At 34.8% G+C, this 22,928-nt stretch overlaps 1 protein-coding gene and 1 pseudogene across 3 annotated transcripts in view; one reads left to right on the top strand and one right to left on the bottom strand.

Moving 5' to 3' along the window:
* Positions 1 to 22,928, top strand: part of PIBF1 (progesterone immunomodulatory binding factor 1) — a 201,945-nt gene that overhangs the window by 126,085 nt on the left and 52,932 nt on the right. For all 3 annotated transcript variants that reach the window (XM_007186202.2, XM_007186203.2, XM_007186201.2), the window contains exons 13-14: positions 1,205 to 1,295; positions 9,600 to 9,702. In XM_007186202.2, coding sequence (XP_007186264.2) covers positions 1,205 to 1,295; positions 9,600 to 9,702 — 194 coding nt within the window. The remainder of the gene's footprint in view (positions 1 to 1,204; positions 1,296 to 9,599; positions 9,703 to 22,928) is intronic.
* LOC102999012 (small ubiquitin-related modifier 2-like) lies at positions 19,975 to 20,262 on the bottom strand (annotated as a pseudogene).

The raw sequence follows: 22,928 nt of genomic DNA, 5'->3' as shown, positions 1-22,928 counted from the left end.
TAAATTTACCCCTCTTTCTTCTGACCTTAGAACTATTTAAGAGAAACAAGCGTCAGATAGGTATCTAAATGCCTGCTCTAGTTCTGATAGAGCTGGATTGGAGAAGCCAACTTGGCTCTGAGTAATGATAGCTGTTACTATCAGCAATGGCACATAGCATCACTTGCTTACACGTGTCCCTCATAACTACTAATCCTACCTCTGAAAACTGATCTTGGTTCACTGTGAATATGGTCAAAATTGAAGAAAAAGACACTTATGAATATTCCTGAAATGTTTACTGTACTACTGAAGGATCAAACAACAAATAAGTGCATATTACAGTGATAGGCCTGCAAATAGCTTCACTTACTAATGTAAAATATTTGGCTTTATTTTAAACCTGAAACATTTCTGAAAGTAGGTTTCTCTTTTTGACATTAAAATACTGGTTATTGATGAATAATGTTATAAAAATTGTTATATGTCATGAACTGCTTTAAATTGAGCTGGAAACCTTTAGTTTTTATAGCCTTTGATTAAATATTTTTTCATCTCAACTTACAGTAAATTGTCATCGCATTTAAACGTGTTACCCATAAAACATTAACCTGTTAGTTAAAATTCCTTTTGGGGAGTTGTGTGACAATAGCAAAATTTAGAAGTAAATGGTGTTACTGAGTTTTTTGTAATTTTTTTAAAAAGGCCATCAATAGACTCTTAGGACTGAACATTTTCTTCACAGAGTAGCCTACTTAAATGCATAATTTCATTATTGCAAGTTAGGATAAAGTTGTTCTTCTGATAAAATAATGAACATCTTTCCTAATTAAGAATAGTCATTTCTCTTATCAAGAAGAGAAGTAATGAAATTGAGCTTATCATTACTTTTTCATAAGTACATAACATACATTTCATGCAGAAAGCCTTTGAATCTCAGAATAAACGACATCTGTATTATTATGCTTTATAACAAGAAAACTTAATGTGTCATATGATGCAGTCCCTTACACCTTTTAAAAATAGATGGAACAAATCCAAGCAAGCATATACTTTACGAAATAACTGTGCTGCTGCTTACAGATGGTCTGTTTGAGGTTATGCATTAGCCCTTTTAAATGTTCTTATGCTCCTTAATTCATTATTATGACCTCTTTTATTTTCACTTCTGCCATACTTTTTAAGAAAACAAAAATTTCACATTGTACACTTCAATATTTTCCAGTTGAAAATGAAGAGGAGGCTGAAAGGATTCTTTTTTCTTATGGCTATGGTGCTAATGTTCCCACAACAGCCAAAAGACGACTAAAGCAAAGGTAAAATCAATATATATTCATTTCACTTATCTATTCAAGCTAAATGTAATTACATTGTGCTTTATGATAATGTACTGAGTGGAGTGACAAAATAAAGTTACTTTATTCTTAGTATGCATAAATATTAAATTGCTCACAAACACAGTAAGTAATAATCATGCATTTCATGTATTTTTAAGTGAGTTTAATGGTTGGTAGAATGTAAGTGTACATTAGAATTTTCCTAGAATTGGATTCAATGATAATGACACCATTTTAAATTTATTTTCATCTTAATTTCAGGTGAATTACAAATGCTTTTTTGTACCAACAATTTTCAGGTTAAAATTAATGAATTATGCTTCCTTTTTTTTTTGCTTGTTTTTTATTCACCTGTCTACATTCCTTGATGTATACTTGAGAGAGAGAAAAAGAAAGAGATTGGGAGAGAGAGATAGAGCTAGCATATATACTGTGATTGAAAGTATAAAACACTTTGTGAAGACCAAGAAAATTTTTAGGAGATCCGCTAGTTATTTGTTGAGATACTATTTAAAGTATACTAAGAGAAAATTGTACCTATATTAATTGGTTTTCTAGTTGACCTAACTCCTAACTCCTTTCTCCCACCTGAATTCATCCTGCTCTGCAGAAAGAGCCCTGCTTGCTACCATAACAAATCTAAATGTTTCTATCAGACTTCTAAGCCCTTCCATGTGGCCCTACCTCTCCCGCCTTATTTACCTCTCTACCCCAAATGAGGGTAGTGTATCTCTCTGCCTATAATGTCTGTTTTCCACATACCACACAACAGAGCATTTGTCTTATCTCACTAGCTCTCATTTTCCATATCGTTTCCCCAGCTAGATGGAAAGTTCCTCAAGGTCAGCAACTACATCTTATTCTTGTTTATTCTCCATTGTCCCTACCTAGCATGGTGTAAGATACCTAGTAGAATTGTCTCTTCATCTGAGTATTTGAGAATTCAGAGCTGCTATCTGTTATTTTTACATGAATTGATTTAAACGTTTAGAGACATTACACACTAAGTAAGAGAAACAATTCATCTTAATTCTGATACTTTTGTAGAAACTTTGGCTCAGAGGGTAACGGGTCTTTAGAGCTATCTAAAGTGATATAAGATAGAGACCATTTTATGAGAGGTAACAACAGGATGCTTAGAATTTATGTTTCTTACTGGTTACACTGAATAGACGAAGGATAGAAGACTGCCAGATATGAAATTGTAGCTGGAATGGTTAATTCTGTTTAGTGAAGATGCAAGTATTTCTAAATTATGTATTATTTGGAAAAATCGGTTATAGTGCCATTCCATTCCCATTCTCCCCTGAGTCCCTCCTAAGGGTGACCTAGGATAATTTGTGATTTTCAGCATATCTCCGTTTTTGAGCATTATGTTGCCAAAGGAGGAATAGAAATGTAGTTTTGTGGGCAAGCGACTTTTTTATCAGTGGCAAATGATTGGTAAAATGCTAAAAATGGAAATTTGAAGGAGGAAGTCCATTCTCTTCTCTATTTTATCATCTGATTCCTTCAAAAGAATCTTGGTCACAAGAAGAAAAAAGAATTTTTCTGTTGTAAGCTTTCTTTCTTTAGCCCCCAAATGCTGAGTTCTTCTAAAATTGAAAGCAATTATTACTATTATCTTACTATTTTTTTTAAGAATTTCCAAAACAGACGTTGATTTCTTAATATTTAGGTTGAAGATTTAAGGACCCACAACTGATTCATATTCTGAATAATCTTAACTGTCCAAATATTTCTAAAGATTTTATCCCTGAGCTATCTATGTGCCTTGAACAAGTGCCTAATGGGCATGCTATTAATATCCCCTACCAGCTGGTGCCAGGCATTCTTCTCATGATGAACCAGAGGGTTATTTTGAGGAAGTGCTTCTGAGGTCATCTAAACTGAGTGAAGGGAAAGTAAGTCTAGATAGCCAAAGAGGACATTTATGCATTCCTTTGCACATTCATTCAACAACTTTTATTGAGTGCCTACTGTATGCACAAAATCGACCAGTGGCAAAGAAGATCCCTGTTTAGGGTCTGATGCATTTCTGAAGTTTGCAAAGTCCATATTTGATTTCTTAATGGATATTTGTAAAGAAGTCAATGGCTTTGTGCTCTAAGTTTAATTTATTTAAGATGAAAGCAATATAACCTTCAAATATTTAATTTGTCACATTTGAAATTAAAGCAATGGAAGCTTAAGGTGGATTATAAAATAACTTAGTCATAATGACAAATGAAATATTTGCATAATAAAGTTTTCATTACACATCAGCACATTTCAAAATGTATTAAAATTTCAAAGGAACTTATTTCTCATCTGCTACACAATATATCCCATGCATACTAAATTTGATTTAAAATTTCATATATTCAACAACCAGAATTAAATATTTTAGGGTAACACTTAATCGGAGGGGATTTCTGATTATAAAAATAATATATGTTTATTTTAGAATATTAGGAAAATTACCAATAATCCTACTGTCCAAAGACAGCCATTCAAAAATGTATACAGATACATATATTTTCTTACGTATTTAAGGTATTATTGTATGTAACTTAGAAGTTTAATTTTTTATCTTACAATTTCACCCTGAACATTTTCTTATATCATTGAATATTCTTCAAAAAGGTAATTTTTTTTTAATTTTATTTATTTATTTATTTATTTATTTATTTATTTATTTTTGGCTGTGTTGAGTCTTCGTTTCTGTGCGAGGGCTTTCTCTAGTTGCGGCAAGCGGGGGCCACTCTTCATTGCGGTGCGCGGGCCTCTAACTGTTGCGGCCTCTCTTGTTGCGGAGCACAAGCTCCAGACGCGCAGGCTCAGTAGATGTGGCTCACGGGCCTAGTTGCTGCACAGCATGTGGGATCTTCCCAGACCAGGGCTCGAACCTGTGTCCCCTGCATTGGCAGGCAGATTCTCAACCACTGCGCCACCAGGGAAGCCCCAAAAAGGTAATTTTTAATGGTTATTCACAACTTTAATTTTTAGGCCTTCTGTTTTTGAGTGCCATATTGCTATTAGTAAATTGGATAGCCACTGAAAATTTTCACTAGTTACCTGTTGCCACCCAATGTATATTATGAAATTAAAATGAGAAAATGGATGCGAAGAAGTTCACCACACAGTGAGTGCCTGGCATAGAGTAGGTGTCCAATAAAAGTTTGTTATGTCAATTAATGTTTCTTAAAGGAAATAGATCACACAGTTGATTTTAGAGGTAAAGCCAATCAATGTTCCAGAAACTTTAATGAGGCACAAGGTGAGTTTTCATTTAAAACAACTTTGTTTTAAAATTTTAATGAGACCTCTTGAAATAATTAGTGGAAACAACCCCTGGACATGGAACTAGTTTTGAGATTCACTTTCTTTGATATTAATCAGTTTCTTAAGACATAGACCATAATGCCAGTTTCCAATAAAGAAGTAGCAAAACTAATTTTTCAAAATTAGTTTGAAAAATAACTTCCGAAAGTGTATATTAAACACATTATAATTGTTAAATAAGGTTACTCACATTTTGAATTTTCAATAGAGATATGAACAGTAACTAAACATTGTGTTAAGCTTTCTGGGACAAAGTTGTGGAAAGTTAAAAGGGCATATACAATTAAAGTCGCTTAAAATAAAAAAGGCTCTTCTTGACTTGACTGAGCCTGAAAATCTGAAGTCATGTTTTTGTTTCGGTAGCGATTGTTTTGAAAATAGCAAACAAGATTTTCTGGTTGCATGCTTTGCATATGCTCTTTAACCTGTAACACGAAATGGGTGACACCCAGGCACTAACAAGGTCTTCGTGTGTGCTTCCCTGTTTGTTTTGGCAGATCTGAATGTGGAGACTTTTCTGAAGGTTTTTAAACCTTTCAAATTGCAAGCTTTACTGCATACTCTTGATCTTTGTTTTAGTTTCTGTCTAGTTTTATAAAGAGCTTTAAGTTGAAACTCTCACAGTAGACTAATCTTTATAATAAAGGAAAAAATAAAGCAGAGGAAGCTTTTATTTTCCTAGCAAACTTTTGTGCATAATGAAATTTTCTTTTCATCTCCTTTCTTCTCACATGTGTGAGTTCTCATTTCCCTCCTTAGAGAAAGTTTTGCTTATTTCATTTGGGTTGGCTTTAGAAACCTTTAAAAAGTTATTGCTAATCTACTCATGATCAACTTGAAAGTTTAAACCTACAGAAAACCTAGAAAAAGACTCATATAACTATAGGTAATCATAATGCACCACTATTTAGTCCTCAGTAACTGCCAAGGAAGCAGGCAGTGCAGGGAGCAACCTTATGCTTTCTGAAGCTGAGATCGTTCTGGCCCATGTGCCCTTTTTTTGAACCATTTTTCCGTGCCATGCTAATTGAGACAGGACTCTGACCTGTTAAAACTGAAAAAGAGGGCTTCCCTGGTGGCGCAGTGGTTGAGAATCTGCCTGCCAGTGCAGGGGACAGAGGTTCGGGCCCTGGTCTGGGAAGATCCCACATGACACGGAGCAGCTAGGCCCGTGAGCCGCAACTACTGAGCCTGTGCGTCTGGAGCCTGTGCTCCGCAACAAGAGAGGCCGCGATAGTGAGAGGCCCGCGCACCGCGATGAAGAGTGGCCCCCGCTTGCCACAACTGGAGAAAGCCCTCGCACAGAAATGAAGACCCAACACAGCCAGGAATGAATAAATAAATAAATAAATAAATAAATGTACAAAAAAAAAAAACTGAAAAAGAGCAAAAAGCCAAATGTTATTTCAGACCAAGTAACTAATTAGCAGGTAACTAAGTACCTACACTTATTTATTTGGAGTTTTGGTAATACTAAGAGAACCATCCAATACTGAAGGACTCAAGACAGAGCATCAGTCCTCCACTGTGCTTTGATATCTCAGATATAAATGGAGGTCGGCCATGTTCACATTGCCTGGGCTATGCTACTATGAAATTGTTTGTGATAATCAGAAGTACTGACTGCCATTGACAAATCCAAGAGGATAACTTTTATTTTGAGTCAAGAGGTGCTGAGAGAGCTAAGAGATAACCCTTGGGGAAATAATTTTACCAGATAAGAGGTGAAATTTCAGTTTAAAATTCAAATACAAAACTATACTCTTGTGGTATTAGTTTCCAGTTGATGTAAAACTTAATGTTGGTGCAGGTAAAAATCACATGGCAGTTATATAATTACAAAGAAGAATTGTATGCTGTACCTACTTTAGTGTCCCAACAGAGAGCCTGTAAAAGCAGTGCTTTCTTGAGGAGTTCAGTACTAAATAAATAAATAAATAACCAACCAACCAACCAAACTTTAGCAGGAGTCATTTTCCCTAACTGTATCCATGGTTACTCATTATAAAAAAACTCATTAAACTCATTAAAGACTTGTTTTCATAGTATGTACATTGTCGTTAAGGAGACATAAACTCAGCTAGTTGAGCAATTCTTTTGTCTTGCTTTGAATTTCAGTTAAACTAAACTCCCCTCCTTTCTTCTGACTTCTAATATTCCCAGATTTCTAAACAGAATCTACCTATAGCACCAAATCACTCAGTACTACAATATGCCACATTTAAAGGTTTAGGAGGTTGAAATATGGAAGCGGTGAATTGGTATCTGTGACATTTGCCTTCTTCCCTTATAAACTTTATGCTCTTTTTTATTACTAGTTCAATGCTTAGATGCTGAGCATTAGTTGTACTTTAATATTGAGACTCTGCAACCTTGGAATATGGTTTGTAGCAATTTGAGCAAAATTCTAGCATTTGAGCAAAATTTACTTAAAATCAATCAGGAAGGATTTAGTAAGTGCCCCCTCTGTTCAGCACACACCACAGAGGGTAAGTCTTCATTTAAATTGTATCTGTTGGGGGAGAAAAGATGAACACACATGAAAGACTATCAATAAATATCTAAAACCATATAATTTAGCACTGTATTGTGTGCCAGCCTATGTCAGTCAGAGGAATAGAGATCAGTGAAGGCTGGCCTGGTCAGAAATGGAGGAAGTGGACCTCGGAGGGAGCCTTCCAGAAAAAGCTGGACTCCCAATCAGTGGAATAACCTATCTTCTCCAGACTGGAGGACCAGCAGAGGTACAGTGGAAGGAATATACAAAACATGTTTATGGGACATTAAGCAGAGTAGACATTAATGGAAAATAGGTTGGTTCTGTTGAGATTTTGGGAGATCGTGATACTTTTAGGTAATTTAGATGTAGAATACAGTTAACCACGTAGGTAAGATTTGAAGTGAATGGTAAAAGGACATAAACATCAATTCATTAAATAAGAAATACAAATGTCTGACAAATGTAGAGATGTTTAACCTCACTAATTTAAAATAAGATTCTATTGTTTATATGTAAAGTTAGCAAAACTTTTAAAGATTGATATTGCCCAGTGTTGGCTAGGGCATAAAGAAACAGGAGGTCTTGTATAAAGTTCATTCACTGAACGGTTTATTACTGAACAGATTATTATTGTACCAGGTATTCTCCAAGGCACTTAGAATACGTTAGAAAACAAATTTTTAAAAAATTTCTGTCATTGGAGAACTTTCATTCTAGTTCATAGGAATTTAAATTTGTACAGCCTTTCAAGAGGAATATCTGAAAATTCATAATGCACATGTGCTTGGACCCAATCATTGCACTTCCTAAGGAAATCACCATATGAGAAGTGCAAAAATGTGTGTATGCAATTATTCAGAACTTTCTATAGACAAGGCACTGTTGTAAATCCTCTAATTGGACTGTCTTGTAATTGTTGACTCATAAGAGTTCTTTAAACTGCAAACATCTTAAAAATCAATAAAGGAAGAAAGTAGATTAGTGGTTCCCTAGGGCTGAACAGGGAGGATGGGGAGTGATGCTAAGGGGTACAAATTTTTGGGGGGTGGGAGTAATGAAAATATTCTAAAACTAAATTATAGTAATAGTTGCACAACTCTAAATGTACTAAAAACCATTGAATTGTACAGTTTAAATGGGCGGGATTTATGGTATTATAAGTTACATATCAAGAAAATTTTATATCAATAAAGCTGTTTTCTGTAAAAAATGATTATCAGAAGACAGGGACTGTGTCTTTTCCATCTCTGACTCCAACTGATCATTAAGGCAAAAGCTTATGCCAGTTGAAAGGATAGGAATTTAGATATGAGCATATCTAAATAAGCTACCCAATTCACTGTGTAACAAAAGAACTCATCTTTTTCATTTGGAATAACAAGTTCTTAGAAATAGATGTATAGGGTGACATTTAGCATTTTTTTTTCAGAGTTTTGTATGAATTCCTTTATCTGATGTTAGGAAATACTTGAAATACAATGGAATTATTTCTGTCCTATAATTTCATTTAGAACAAAAATATTTTACTTCTTGTCATTGTAAAACATCTGTCTTCTCAGTTTCTACAGATTTTGCAATTCAGAGATTAATGGGGTAACTCACATAGAATACGAAAATGTGATAAATATTAAATTTTTAAGTTTCTGGAATTACAGAGAGGGGCTGTGGAGCAACATGTGTTCTCAACATTATTAGCAGTTTTTTAAAGAATTATGCCCCAGTGGTTAGTAGGGATGATTCTATGATTCTTATAGCTGAACCTTTTTTTCTTAATTATGTCTTAAAAGTAGAATTGGGACATTTTACATTTAAGGTGATTTTAAATACTAAAGATTACACTTAATACAATAAGTTGTAATCATCTTGTGGTGATCACAGTGTGATCTTTTAGTGGTTTATTTTAATACAGAATCGTTGCCTTTACTGTTAGACATCTGTCTCCACTTTTCAGACATCTTTTCCATCTCTTTTTTCAATAGAAAATCTATTCAGTTGTGCTTTGTATTATAAAATGCATTATGCTGTCTGAGGAAAACACTGATGCTTTTCAAAGTACAAGGTTATTACTGTTTCAACTAATTGCCTTATTTGTTTGTAAATGGTAAATTTTTATAAAAATGAAGAAAAGCTGTGAATTGCTTTCTTGCGGTCTTTTCAAGCAAGTATCATAATGTAACTTTCCACTTTTATAGCAAGGGCTAGAAACTATTACTGTGGTAATCAATATATCACAGTTACATTATTATGCAGATTTTTAATGTTACTTTCAAAATTTGAGTTGTTGGGATATTGGTCTTCCGCTGTTGACACCTGAAGATATTATTCGACTCCATATTTTTCCTGTTAATATTTAAGTATTATTAGGAAATGGTCAGTTTTCAAGCACACAAACACATTTTGAGTGTTTGAGATAGTATTCCTCTTTTGTAAGCATTAATTTTCTTATTCCGTTCTCCTAGTGTCCACTTGGCAAGAAGAGTGCTTCAGTTAGAAAAACGAAACTCGATGGTTTTAAAAGACCTGGAACATCAAAAGAACCAAGTAACACAGCTTTCACAAGAGGTAAATAACCTAAACAAAAGAAACACATATAAAGAACCACAGTGTTCATTTTAATTCCTTGTTACTCCTTTATGTATTTTCTGAGCAGTTTTAAAATAAGCTGTTCGCTAGTACAAGATGATTTTACAATCTATGAAACTAACTTAATGGTAAAGCCTTATAAAACAACTTAAAGTGTATGGCAAAACCTAAGATCAAAAGAGAGATTAAATGCCCAGACTAAATATAAATGCAGACTAGACAGACAAAGCTTTGATTTCTGCAAATATCAACTGGCAAAACAAGTTTGGCAAATTTTGGTAGCATTTTAAGTTTTTAACTAAAACCTCATTTTTAAAATAGATTTCTTTTTGACTTCTTTGATGAAAAATCACTTATCTATTAAACACACTTGACTTGGTATACACTTAAGCTCTCACAGGCGTTGGTATATGATAGTTCCCAAATGATACTTATTTTTTAAAAATCAGATTCGTAATCATTTTTCTTAGCATTCTATTGTATCATTTAAAGAATAGGTATACATTTTACATAGTATTTCCAATCTTCTTCTTATTTAATCAATATCTAATTACATTTTATATGCTTCTAAAATTCAAGTAATGAAACAATTCAAACCAAAGATGCTACCTCCCTAGGGTTCCTTTTATTTCCTGAGCTTCAGCATAACAAGTTTCTCTATGTTAATTTTTTTTTTTTTTTAATATTTATTTATTTATTTTTGGCTGTGTTGGGTCTTCGTTTCTGTGCGAGGGCCTTCTCCAGTTGTGGCAAGTGGGGGCCACTCTTCATCGCAGTGTGCGGGCCTCTCATTATCGCAGCCTCTCTTGTTGCGGAGCACAGGCTCCAGACACGCAGGCTCAGTAGTTGTGGCTCACGGGCCCAGCTGCTCCGCGGCATGTGGGATCTTCCCAGACCAGGGCTCGAACCCGTGTCCCCTGCATTGGCAGGCAGACTCTCAACCACTGCGCCATAGAGGGAAGCCCCTCTATGTTAATATTTTGGATCTTATAATAAAGGGACTTTAAAGGCATATATTAAAAATTATTAATACATACCATGTATTCTGCATTTGTTTTCCTACAGACCTATTCACATTTGTCTATTTGGTGCCTTCTATTTAATGTGCTTTTAATACTGTAACATTAGAAGGATCGTTATGCTCAAATTTCAAAAGACAAGAAATATTTCATGTGACTCCAGTACCTGACTCAGAGTTAATGCTCAAGGTGGAAGCAGTGTTGTGCTGGCCACTGTTAACAACAGGCTGTCCAGGCAGGGGTGTGAGGGATGGTTCTAATTTGTAGCATTTGCTTATATCTGTGGCATAAATATTCCCACCATGACTAACTTCAGGCCTCCCACGTAACATTACTAAACACGGAGTAGAGAAAAGATACTCAGTAGCAAACATGATGTTTCCACCACATAGATATTGTACAATAGACATGTAAACAGAAGAGCATAGATAATAGTAAAATTAAAATTGTTGAGTTTTTGAGTATTTGGGGTTTCTTAATAAATTTTTTTTATTATAAATCTAAATAATTTTTAATAATAGTGATGTTTAACAACCAGCTCACAAAAATCCAAAAACTTTACCAGCCATCTCTCACAAACTGCTACAAGCCAGCTCCATCACGTCACTGGGTGGAACCATGGAAGGATATATAAATAAGTGAATTACTAAAGAAACAAGTGAACCTCTGTTTGTTAATATATTCTAGATCCCTCGTGTTTGTTTTAATTTCAGAATAACCTATCAAAAATAGTTCTTTTAAAAATATTAACATTCCTATAAACTTATACATATGTCTTTATATTGCTTTTTTTTAAAAAACCATCTTCCTGAGCACTTCAGTTAATGAAACAAGAATTTCTAAGTGGGACACACTCCTATACAAATTGTAGGGGAGAAGCATAAGAAATTAAGTGTTCTGGTAATGAAGTATAATTAACTTTGTGTGAGGCAATTTTTTAGAAAGCTGTTGGCTTGTTAGAAAAAGATGTAAATATTGAAATATCTGTTATATGAAATGGTATGATACCTGGAATTTGCTTTAAAATGTTCTGTAAAAAGGTGAGGGGAGCTCAATAGATAAAACAAGAATCTCAAAATGTTGATAATGATTGAAGGTTGGTGACAGGTACATATAGATTCATTATTCAGTTCTGTACTTTTGTGTATGTTTGAAATTTTTTCATAAGACATATGGAGAATCAGTACCCTAAATTAAAAGGTCTGTGCTGACTGTAGCATATAATTTTTCCCTTGAGATTGAAAAAAAAAAAGCGTTATAATTTGAAATATTCCATGGATTTTACTTTTGTCTGCCTTGCAAAAATTGTTTGCTTAAATTGAAAAACAATGACATAAACTAATTAGCTGAAAGATGGTAGTATTAGATTGCTTCTATACCAATAGACTATTCATGATAGATGGTGAAAAAAACAGAGAAGAAAAGTTTTTCAGGATCTGTATTTTTTTGAGCAGGTTATATATTTAAACTAGCTTGGAGTTCTTGAGAATAATACGGAGATGAAACTCAAATGACTAATATTAGAATTAACAATAATTTATATGCTATTCAAAATATGTCTGAGATTATACATAAATGAATTGCCAAAATCAAAGTGCTAAAAAATATTCAAAATGAAAACAAATACTCCTTTTATAGCAGCTTTATTGAGACATAATTGATATAAACTAAATTGCACAAATTTAAGCTGTACAATATAACTTTCGACACGTATAACCATGAAACCATCACCAAAATGAAGATAATGAACGCATGCGTCACCGCCAAACAGCCTCTTTGGAACCCCTCTCTCCCAGCCCTCTCTACCCCCATCCTTGTCCCCAAGCAACCACTGATTTGCATTCTGTCACTGTAGATTAGTTTGCATTTCTTAGACTTTTATATAAATGGAACCACTATATGCGTTATACACATACATACACACACACACACACACACACGCACATGCACACACTACTTTTTTTAAGTCTTCTTTCATTCTGCATAATTATTTCAAGATTCGTCCATAGTTCATTCCTCTTCATTGCTGAGTAACATTCCATTGTATGAATTTACCACAGCTGTTCATCCATTCACCTGTTGATAGATATTTTGGGTTATTTCCAGTTTTTATCTATTATAAATAAAGCTGATACGAACATCCATGTACAGGTCTTTATATGAACATATGCTTCTGTTTCTCTGGGGTAAATACCTGGGAGTGAAATAGCTGGATCATATAGTAGGTATCTAATGTTTTAAGAAACTGCCAAACTGTTTTCCAAATATTCGTATTATTTACTGTTTCCACCAACAGCCTATGAAAGTTCTAGTTCCTCTACATCCTTACAAAGACTTGATATGGTCAGTCTTTTTAAGTTCAGCCATCCTAATGGGTGTGTAGTGGTATCTCATTGTAGTTTTAATTTGCATTTTCCTAATGATTCCTAATTGTTGAACATCTTTTCATGTGCTTCTTTGCCCTTTGTTTTTTCTTATTGGGAGAAGTGTTCAAATTTTTTGCTCATTATATCAGATTGTTTTCTTATTATTGAGTTTTGAGAATTATTTGTATATTCTAGATACAAGTCTCTTATCAGCTATATGATTTGCAAATATTTTCTTCCCCTCCATGGCCTATCTTCCCATTTCTTAACAGTGTTTTTTGAAGAGCAAAAGTTTTTATTTTGTCCATTTTTTCAGTTCATTCTTTTTTGGACTGTGTTTTGGGTGTTGTATCTAAAATATCTTTACCTAACTCAAAGTCACAGTGTTTTTATCTGTGTTTTCCTGTGGATCTTTCATAGTTTTAAGTTTGTGATCCATTTTTAATGTTTGTAAAGTGTGTAAGATATAGATTGAACTTCATTTATTTGCATATTAAAACCAAATTGTTCTAATATCATTTGTTGAAAAAAGACCCTTGTTGAAAATCAGTTTAAAAATCTGTGTGAGTCTGTTTCTGGACTCTCTGTCTGTTCCAATTATCTCTTTGTCTGTCTTTATGACAGTACCACACCATCTTGATTACTGTAGCTTTATAATGTCTTGAAATTAGGTGGCACTGGTCCTCCAACTCCGTTCAGGTTCAAAGCTTTTTGGCTATTCTGTGTCCTTTTCATTTCCATATGAATTCTATAATCATTTTTACAAAAAAAAAGCTCTCTGTGATTTTGATTGGGATTGCATTGAGTCTGTGGACGAAATGAGGAAAATTGACATCTTAATAATATGAATATTATGACCATGAACCCATTATATCTTTCCATTTATTTAGATCTTCTTTAATTTCTCTTAGTAGTGTTATTTTTTAGTTTTTATTTTAAAGTTTTGCATCTTTTGGCTAGTGTTAACAGGGTATGTGTTTTTCCATCCTTTAACTTTTAACTTGTTTATGTCTTACGGTTGTCTTATAGGCAACATATTTAATTGTATCTTGCTTTTTTATCCAGTCTGACAAAATACGACTTTTAACTGGGGTTTTGAGAATGTTTACATTTAATGTGTTTATTGATATGGTTATTTTTAAGTCTGTTATCTTGCTATTTGTTTTTTATTTGTCCTAGCTATCCTTCCCCCCTCCCTTTTTATTTCCTTGCCTTCTTTTGGATTAACTGAATATTTTTTATCATTCCACTTTATCTCATTGTTGGCTGATTGACAGTAGCTCTTTGTTATTACAGTGGTTGCTTGAGATTATACTATATATATCTTTAACTTATCACCACCCAGTTTCATGTCATACTTTACTACCTCATGCATAGTATAAAAACCATACCGTAATACGTACTTTCCTGTGTCCCCACCCAGCCTTTGTGCGCCTATTGTCACATATTCTATTTATACGTGTATAAGCCTGATATTAAATTGCTATCATTTTTACTTTATGTTTTAAAGAAGTATAATAATATGAAGAAAATGTATTACATTTAACCAAATAGTTACCATGACCGGTGTTCTTTATTCCTTTGTGTAAATCCAAATTTCTACCTGGCATCACATTGCTTCTGATTTATCTACTTCTTTTAACAATACTTATAGAGCAGGTCTGCTGGTGATGAGTTCTTTTCACTTCTGTATGTTACGAAAAGTTATTTTACCTTTTTGTTGTTTTGTTGTTTGGTTTTTTCTCTTTTTTTTTTTTTTTTTACATTTCTATCTATTCTTAACAAAAGTAAAGATTAAAACATATTTCTCTTGTTATGCTACTATGGCCAAATAAACTGGAAGGGTTCACTCTTTTCTATTGGAGTAAAATTCACATAACATAAAATTCACCATTTTAACCATTTTAAATTGTACAATTCAGTGGCTTTTGTTGTGTTTGTAATGTACAACCATCACCACTATTTAGGTAGAGAACATCCCATCTCCCAGAAGGAAACCCTGTACACACTAAGCACTCACTCCCTAATCTCCTCTCCCTCCAGCCCCTGGAAACCACTAATGTGCTTTCTGTCTCTATGGATTTGCCTGTTCTACATACTTCATATAAATGGAATCGTACAATATGTGACCTTTTGTGTCTGGCTTCTCTCATTTTGTGTAATGTTTTCAAGGTTCATTCATGTTGCACCATCTGTCAGTACTTTATCCCTTTTTATGACTGAATAATATTCCATTGTACAAATATATCACATTTTTTGTATCTGTTCATCAGTTAATGGACATTTATTGTTTCCATCATTTGGTTACTGTAAATAGTGCTACTATGAGCATTCATGTGCAATTTTTTTGTTTGTTTGAACATGTGTTTTCAGTTCTTATGGGTGTATACCTAAATAGTGGAATTGCTGGATCACACAATAATTCTGTTTAACTTTTTGAGGAACCACGAAACTTTTTCACAGCAACTGCACCATTTTACATTCCCATCAGCAATGTCCAGGGTTCCAGTTTCTCACATCCTCACCAATGCTCATTTTTTGTTTTTTTGTGTTTTTCTAAATTCTGGCCATCCTAGTGGGTGTGAAGTGGTGTCTTGTTGTGATTTCTATTTGCATTAACCTTATAACTAATGATGTTAAGCATTGTTTTGTGTTATTAGCCATTTGTATATCTTCTTTGGAGAAACGTCTGCTGAAGTTCTTTGCCCATTTTTAAATTGAGTTGTTTGTCTTTTTGTTGTTGAGTTGTAAGAGTTCATTATATATTCTGGATATTAAATCCTTTTAGCTATATGATATTCAGATATTTTCTCTCGTTCTGTGAGCTGTCTTTTGCTTTCTTGTTAGTTCATTCAATCACAAAAGTTTTTAATTTTGATGAAGTTGAAGTTATCTGTCTTTTCTTAAGTTTCTTGGCCTTCACCTTTGGGAGTTTTTGTTGGTTTTGCAATTTGAATTTTTATTTTTGCTTTTTTCACTTTACTTTTTAATTATTTTTTAATAAAAATTGTATCTGTTTAAGGTGTACAACATGATGATATATATAAACGTAGTAAATTGATTACTACAGTCAAGCTAATTAACATACCTATCTCCTCACATACTTACCTTGTGTGTGTGTGTTTGTGTGTGTGTGTGTGGTGTGAGCATCTCACTATAATGTACTATACCTAATACTGTATAGTACTATGTATAATGTATAATGTACTCTACATATAATACTATACGTGAGGTAGTAAAATATGACATGAAACTGGATGGTGATAAGTTAAAGATATATGTAGTATAATCTCAAGCACCTGAAGTCTACTCTTGTAGCAGATTTCCAGATATATCACATTTTGTTTATCCATTCATCCCTTGATGGCCATTTGGGTCATTTCCATCTTTTGGCTGTGAATAGTGCTGCTATGAACATTCGAGGACAACCATCCTATACTTAACTACCTATTTTTTTTTTTTTTTTGAGTATACACCTAAGAATTGCTGGGTTCATCTTTGTTTTATTTGTTTGTTTGTTTTCATCTTTGTTTTTGAAAGATATTTTTCCTAGGTAAAGAATTCAAGGTTGACTTTTTTTCCCTCTCTCTCTCTTTTTCAGTACTTGAGAGACGTTGCTCCACTCTCTTCTAGTTTATATTGTTTTTACCAAGAAATATGCCGTCATCTGTACCTTTGTTCCTCTCTAGGTAATGTGTCTTATTTTTCTAGCTGCTTTAAGATTTTCTTTTTTTCACTAGCTTTAAGCAATTTGATTAAGATGTGGCTCGCTGTGGTTTTCTTCATGTTTCTTGTGCTTGAGATTTGTCAAACTTCTTTTCTCCGTAAGATCATCAAATTTGGAAATGTTTCAGCCATTCTTTCTTCAAATGTTTTTTCTGTCCTACCCTCTCTCATCCCTTTGGAGACTCCATTACACATATATTTGGCTGCTTAAAGTTGTCCTACAATAGAACAAGTGATGTTCTGTTCAATTTTTGCAGCCTTTTTTTTTTTTTTTTGCCTTTCCTTTTGAATAGTTTCTCTTACTAAGTCTTCAATTCCACTAAGGTTTTCTTCTCCAACATGTAATCTGCTGTTAATCCAGTCCACTGTGTTTTTCATCTCAGAAATTATAGTTTTCATTTCTAGAAGTTCAATTTGGATCTCTTTTGTATCTTCCAGGTTTCTATTTACCCTTTTCAAACTTTATTTTCTTGAGCATATGAAATACAGTTTCAATAACTGTTTTGTTATCCTTATCTAGTAATTATGTTATTGTGTCATTTCTTGATTGGTTTCAATTATATTGATTTACCTCATTATGTAGCATATTGTCCTGCTTCTTTGCATGCCTATAAGTTTTTGTAAGCTTTTTTCTCAGACATGATTAAGTTTCTTGGAAAATGTTTGGTCCTTTCAGGTCTTGCTTTTATAAACAAAGAAGTGTTCATCTTAAGGCTAATTTTTTTCCCCACTGCTAAGACCAAAGTCTTTTAGTTACTATACCCCATGTCCTATGAATTAATAGGTTTCTTACTTTGGCTGGTGGGAACAGTACAATTCCTGGCCTGTGTGATCTTCAGAGATTGTTCCTCCTAATCTTTTCAGTGGTTCTGTCTCAGTCTCTAGTAGCTTCTTTACACACACTCACTGTTCAGTGCCCATGTGAGTACTCAAATTTTAGTGTTCTTTCTCTGTGCAGCTCTTTTATTCAGCACTCTGCCATGTGAACTGTAGCCACCTTAAGTTCTTCTTCTAGCAGCAGCTCCTTAATTCAAGGAGTTTGGCAAACTCTGCCTTGATTCTCCCTCCCTGCACCATGGCCTGGAAACTCTCTCCATGCAGTAAACTGGGGCAATTGTGGGGCTGGCCTCATTTTGTTTCCCGTGTCTCAGGGGTCACTGTCCTTCAATGCTTGATGTCCAGTGTCTTCAGACCATTGCTTCATTAGTTGGTCCAGTGTAAAAGAGAAGAAAGTTAATTGGCTTCCTTTTTTGTGCGTATGTATATGCCCACCTAATTCTCAAGAAACCACCAAGTTAGTTACGAGTGTTGATGTGGAGTTTATTAAGTGGTAGAAAATCTAGGCTAAATCATAAAGTATGCCACATTACCACCAACAAGAATTGGTCTTCCTTCACCTCCTTACTCCAGATTCTTTCTCTTTCTCTTTCTAGTCATTCAGTAAATATTTATCAAACTCCCACTATATTCAACCACTGATAAACAAAGGAGGCATGGTCTTGCCCTCTTAGGGTATACACCCTTTTTCACAAAGGCCTTGTCTCCTCTAGTGTAAGCGCTTACAGATTTATCTGTTATAGCTAACTTAATTTTAGAAAACTTATTTAGAAAAGGACATGCACAATCTCAAGTGACCAAATGGATTGAGTTGCCTGGAATTTTGTACCTAGGAGGCACTTAATGCAATCCAGGTAATTTGTTACAAAACTTTAGATTGCTAGATTTTTTTTAATAGATCTTTATTGGAGTATAATTGCTTCACAATACTGTGTTAGTTTCTGTTGCACAACAAAGCGAATCAGCCATATGCATACACATGTCCCCATATCCTCTCCCTCTTGAGCCTCCCTCCCATCCTGCCTATCCCACCCCTCTAGGTCATCGCAGAGCACCGAGCCGATCTCCCTGTGCTATGCAGCTGCTTCCCACCAGCCAACTATTTTACATTTCGTAGTGTATATATGTCCATGCCACTCTCTCACTTCGTCCCAGCTTACCCTTACCCCTCCCCATGTCCTCAAGTCCATTCTCTACATCTGTGTCTTTATTCCTGCCCTGCAACTAGGTTCAGCAGTACCATTTTTTTTTTTAGATTCCATATATATGCGTTAGCATACAGTATTTTGTTTTTCTCTTTCTGACTTACTTCACTCTGTATGACAGACTCTAGGTCCATCCACCTCACTACAAATAACTCAATTTCATTTCTTTTTATGGCTGAGTAATATTCCATTGTATATATGTGCCACATCTTCTTTATCCACTCATCTGTCGATGGACATTTAGGTTGGTTCCATGTCCTGGCTATTGTAAACAGTGCTCAGTGAACATTGTGGTACATGTCTCTTTTTGAATTATGGTTTTCTCAGGGTATATATACCCTGTAGTGGGATTGCTGGGTCATATGGTAGTTTTATTTTTAGTTTTTTAAGGAACCTCAATACTGTTTTCCATAGTGGTTGTATCAATTTACATTCCCACCGACAGTTCAGGAGGGTTCCCTTTCACCACACCCTTTCAAGCATTTATTGTTTCTAGATTTTTTTTTTTAAACAAGAAGTTTATTTAAACAAACAGACGCTTGACTTGAAGGGAAAACTATCTAGGATTCATTTATTTTAGAGTAATTTATCCCTACTTAAAGACAGATTGCCCTACGTGTAACAGCTACATACAAAAAAGTTATAAAATTGTCCTTAGTTTTACAATGATAAATGAAGAACATTAAAATTCTCCAATCAAACAAGGTATGCAAGAATTTTTATGTTGTTCTTTTTTTGTTAAACAGTGAGAGCAAAATAACTTACTGGAATATAAAGATAAGAGCGGATGAGCATGCCGCTAATGGAGAAAAGGGGGTATCTTCACAGAACCAGTGTTTTTCCCCATTCCATCTCCATTTGATGTCGATCAAAACATACCGTTAGCCATTTAGTTAAAAAAAAATGCAATATGCTTGTGCACATATACCAGCTACTTTATGTATAAAAATAAAGGAGTGGGGGAGGAGAAAATGAAAGAATAGAGAAACTATACTGTAGTAGTCAGGATGTGGTGGAACCAAATTGTGGTTTTCTAATTGAGAATGTCTTCTTGATCTGGAGGAGCAGACCTCTGGAGTAAAGTAGCAGGTTCCCTTTTTAGTAGACACCTCCTGTCTGCTGCTGGAACACATCAATTGTATCTTCAGCCTCCATTTCCAGCTGTGCAGGTGTGTCTGTTTCATTGATTGGCTGCACGTCAAATCGGAATCTGATCTGCCTCCTTGACAAACCCTGTCGTTCACAATAGGCTTTCATTCATTTACTAAGTGGTGTACGCCTCTTAATCTTCAACTGCACCACGGAACCATCCTGCCCCGCCACCTTCAAATTAATACGATCGTTGTTCTCAGTCTTGACTCCTTCCTCGGGCCTTTCATCGGCCATGGCGAGCGCCGGAGCCTCTTCAGCTGCCGCTTCACAAAAGAGGTACCAGGTCCGCACCGAACGAGCACACAAGCAGCACCAAGAGGGCTGTTTCTAGATTTTTTGATGATAGCCATTCTGACCAGCGTGAGGTGATACCTCGTTGTAGTTTTGATTTGCATTTCTCTAATAATTAGTGACGTTGAGCATCTTTTCGTGTGCCTTTTGGCCATCTGTATGTCTTCCTTGGTGAAATGTGTACTTAGGTCTTCTGCCCGTTTTTTAACTGGATTGTGTGTTTTTTTGATATTGAGCTCCACGAGCTGTTTGTATATTTTGGAGATCAATCCTTTGTCTGTTGTTTCATTTGCAAATATTTTCTCCCATTCTGAGGGTTGTCTTTTTGTCTTGTTTATGGTTTCCTTTAGATTGCTAGACTTAAGAGAGACTGCAAGATGCATGGGTAGAATAAAGCAGATCTGTATGTACTAACTTTAAAGGACATTCATACTATCTTGATAAATTTTTTTAAAAGTAAGATTGCAGAATAATATTGTGTTCCTCCATTTGGGTTTTAATGTGTGTGTATGTGTAGGGGGTGGGGTTGTGTTTCTGTTAAAACGTAGAGAAAAAGTTTAGAAAACATACAACTGTCATGCCAAGGGCACACAAGTACCACTATTCACGCATTATGAATATAAAATCAGCTTTATTTGATAAACTTACAATCAAAGAATTAACAGAGCATACACCATCACCCAAGTTATCTTCCCACAGATAAGTGTGCTTAGGCGTAGCAGAGAAGGTCTGGATGCACCACATAAAGGGATCTCATAGAGATCCCCAAACACTGTGCACATTTAAAGTGAAAGAGGGTAGGGAGCATCTAGGTGACTGTGTAACAGTGGAAGAGGGAACCTCTAGAGCTTATCGCTCCTATCAGCCTATTCTAGTAGAATAGGAAGTGAGCCTCCAGGACCATCCATGTTTGTCTCTCTAACATCAAGCAGTGGTTACCACTGGGATTGGGAGTAGAAGTGAGGAACTAATTTTTACCTTATGTATTTTTTAATTGTTTGGATTCATTCCAACTCACATAAGATTTTTCAAAGGCATAGATTTGGCAACCAACGCATTATCTAACTCATAATAGGTATAAAATAAATGTTGATTCATTAGCTTGATCATTGACCTAACCCATCCACCAAACATAGGTAGATTTATAAAGATTATGAGAATAAGTGGTAAAATTTTTTTAATGTATCTGTAAACAAGGATTACATTCCAACAATATTGTTTGTACCCAAAATCTAACTGCCAAGTAAGTATATACATACATACACTTGGAGACCCATACGTACATACCTAAATGTGCTCATGATATATGCATGGAGATACTTGGAGTGATGCACTCCAGAAGAAATCATTGATGTTGGTTATTATTGTAGAGGAGGCACTGAGGCTCTAGGATGGATGGCAGAGATCCTTTCAGTTAATATTCCTCCTCTGTCGTTTGAATTAGTTATTACGTGCATGTGGTGTTCCCTCTCTCTCTCTCCCTTTCTTCCTCACCTCCTCCATTTCATTATCAAGAGCAAGTATATTAAAGGAATATGGAAGTGTTACAGGATACCAGCAAAGGGATTTGCTATAGGAACAATTCAGAAGCATCTAAAAACATAACATGTGATTTGAAAGCTCCAAGACTGAGAAAAGGAAGTAGGAAGGGTATCTAATGTATGCTCAGACAAGGAAAAATTATGTGGCAGAAGGAGTTCGTGCTTTATGGAGTCTTTGTAATACTTGCCTGTGTGTTCTAGTATTTACTAGCGGCCTTGGGAAACGTGATTTCCACAAACATAGTAAACATAAGTATCTAGATGAGTAAAACATTTGCCTCTGTCCTTTGAGTTACCTGACCCTAGTAAGGGCAGGGAGTGTTCTGCCAGCATCCTCAGTGAGCCCAGTCTCTTGGAAGGAGTCTATAGTTCACACGACTCCTACAGCCCCGCCTCAGCGTTCTAAAGGAGGAGATTCACATGCCAACCCCAGCCCTAAAACTTCAAGGTCAGCCTTTCCCACCATATTTCTAGCATTCCATTGGTACGAAAAAAAACTCCACTATTTTATGTACTAACGGGTAAAAGCAGATGATGCTGCCAGTTAAACTGTGAAACAATGCTTTATTATCACTTTAATTTTTCTTTTAATTTTAGGCAAACATTCCTTTAGTCTTTAGGCACTGATTTTTATCATACATTACACAACTTTTTCTCTATGCTTTTCTTCTAACACAAACTTTGTTTCAATGCCAAATCACATTGTAATCTTTATGAAGACACTTTAAATGATGGTTAAACTCAACCTATGAAGGATTATCCATACTCAGAACTCAATTGAAATCACAGTATAAACAGCTAAGACCAAATTTCTTCATGTGCAAGCATGTGCAAGCATGACCTTTCCTATGAAAACCTTTCCATTTTCATTTCATAGGAAAGGTGAAAAATAGTGTGATTTATTGGGTCCCATTGCCTCCCAAGGTGTTTTCCTGAAAACTTGTTGATACATAAAATTCCTTTAATAAAGAACAGTGCTTTTATTTCACCGTTAGAAATACAAGGCTTAAAAAGTAAACCCTTGGATGAGGTACTGTGTTGCCTACAATTTTTTAAATTTAGCAAATG

This window comes from Balaenoptera acutorostrata, chromosome 18 (assembly GCF_949987535.1).
Source record: "Balaenoptera acutorostrata chromosome 18, mBalAcu1.1, whole genome shotgun sequence".
Lineage (NCBI taxonomy): Eukaryota > Metazoa > Chordata > Mammalia > Artiodactyla > Balaenopteridae > Balaenoptera > Balaenoptera acutorostrata.
Note: the sequence above shows the minus strand (reverse complement) of the source record. Positions and strands in the feature narration are given on the sequence as shown.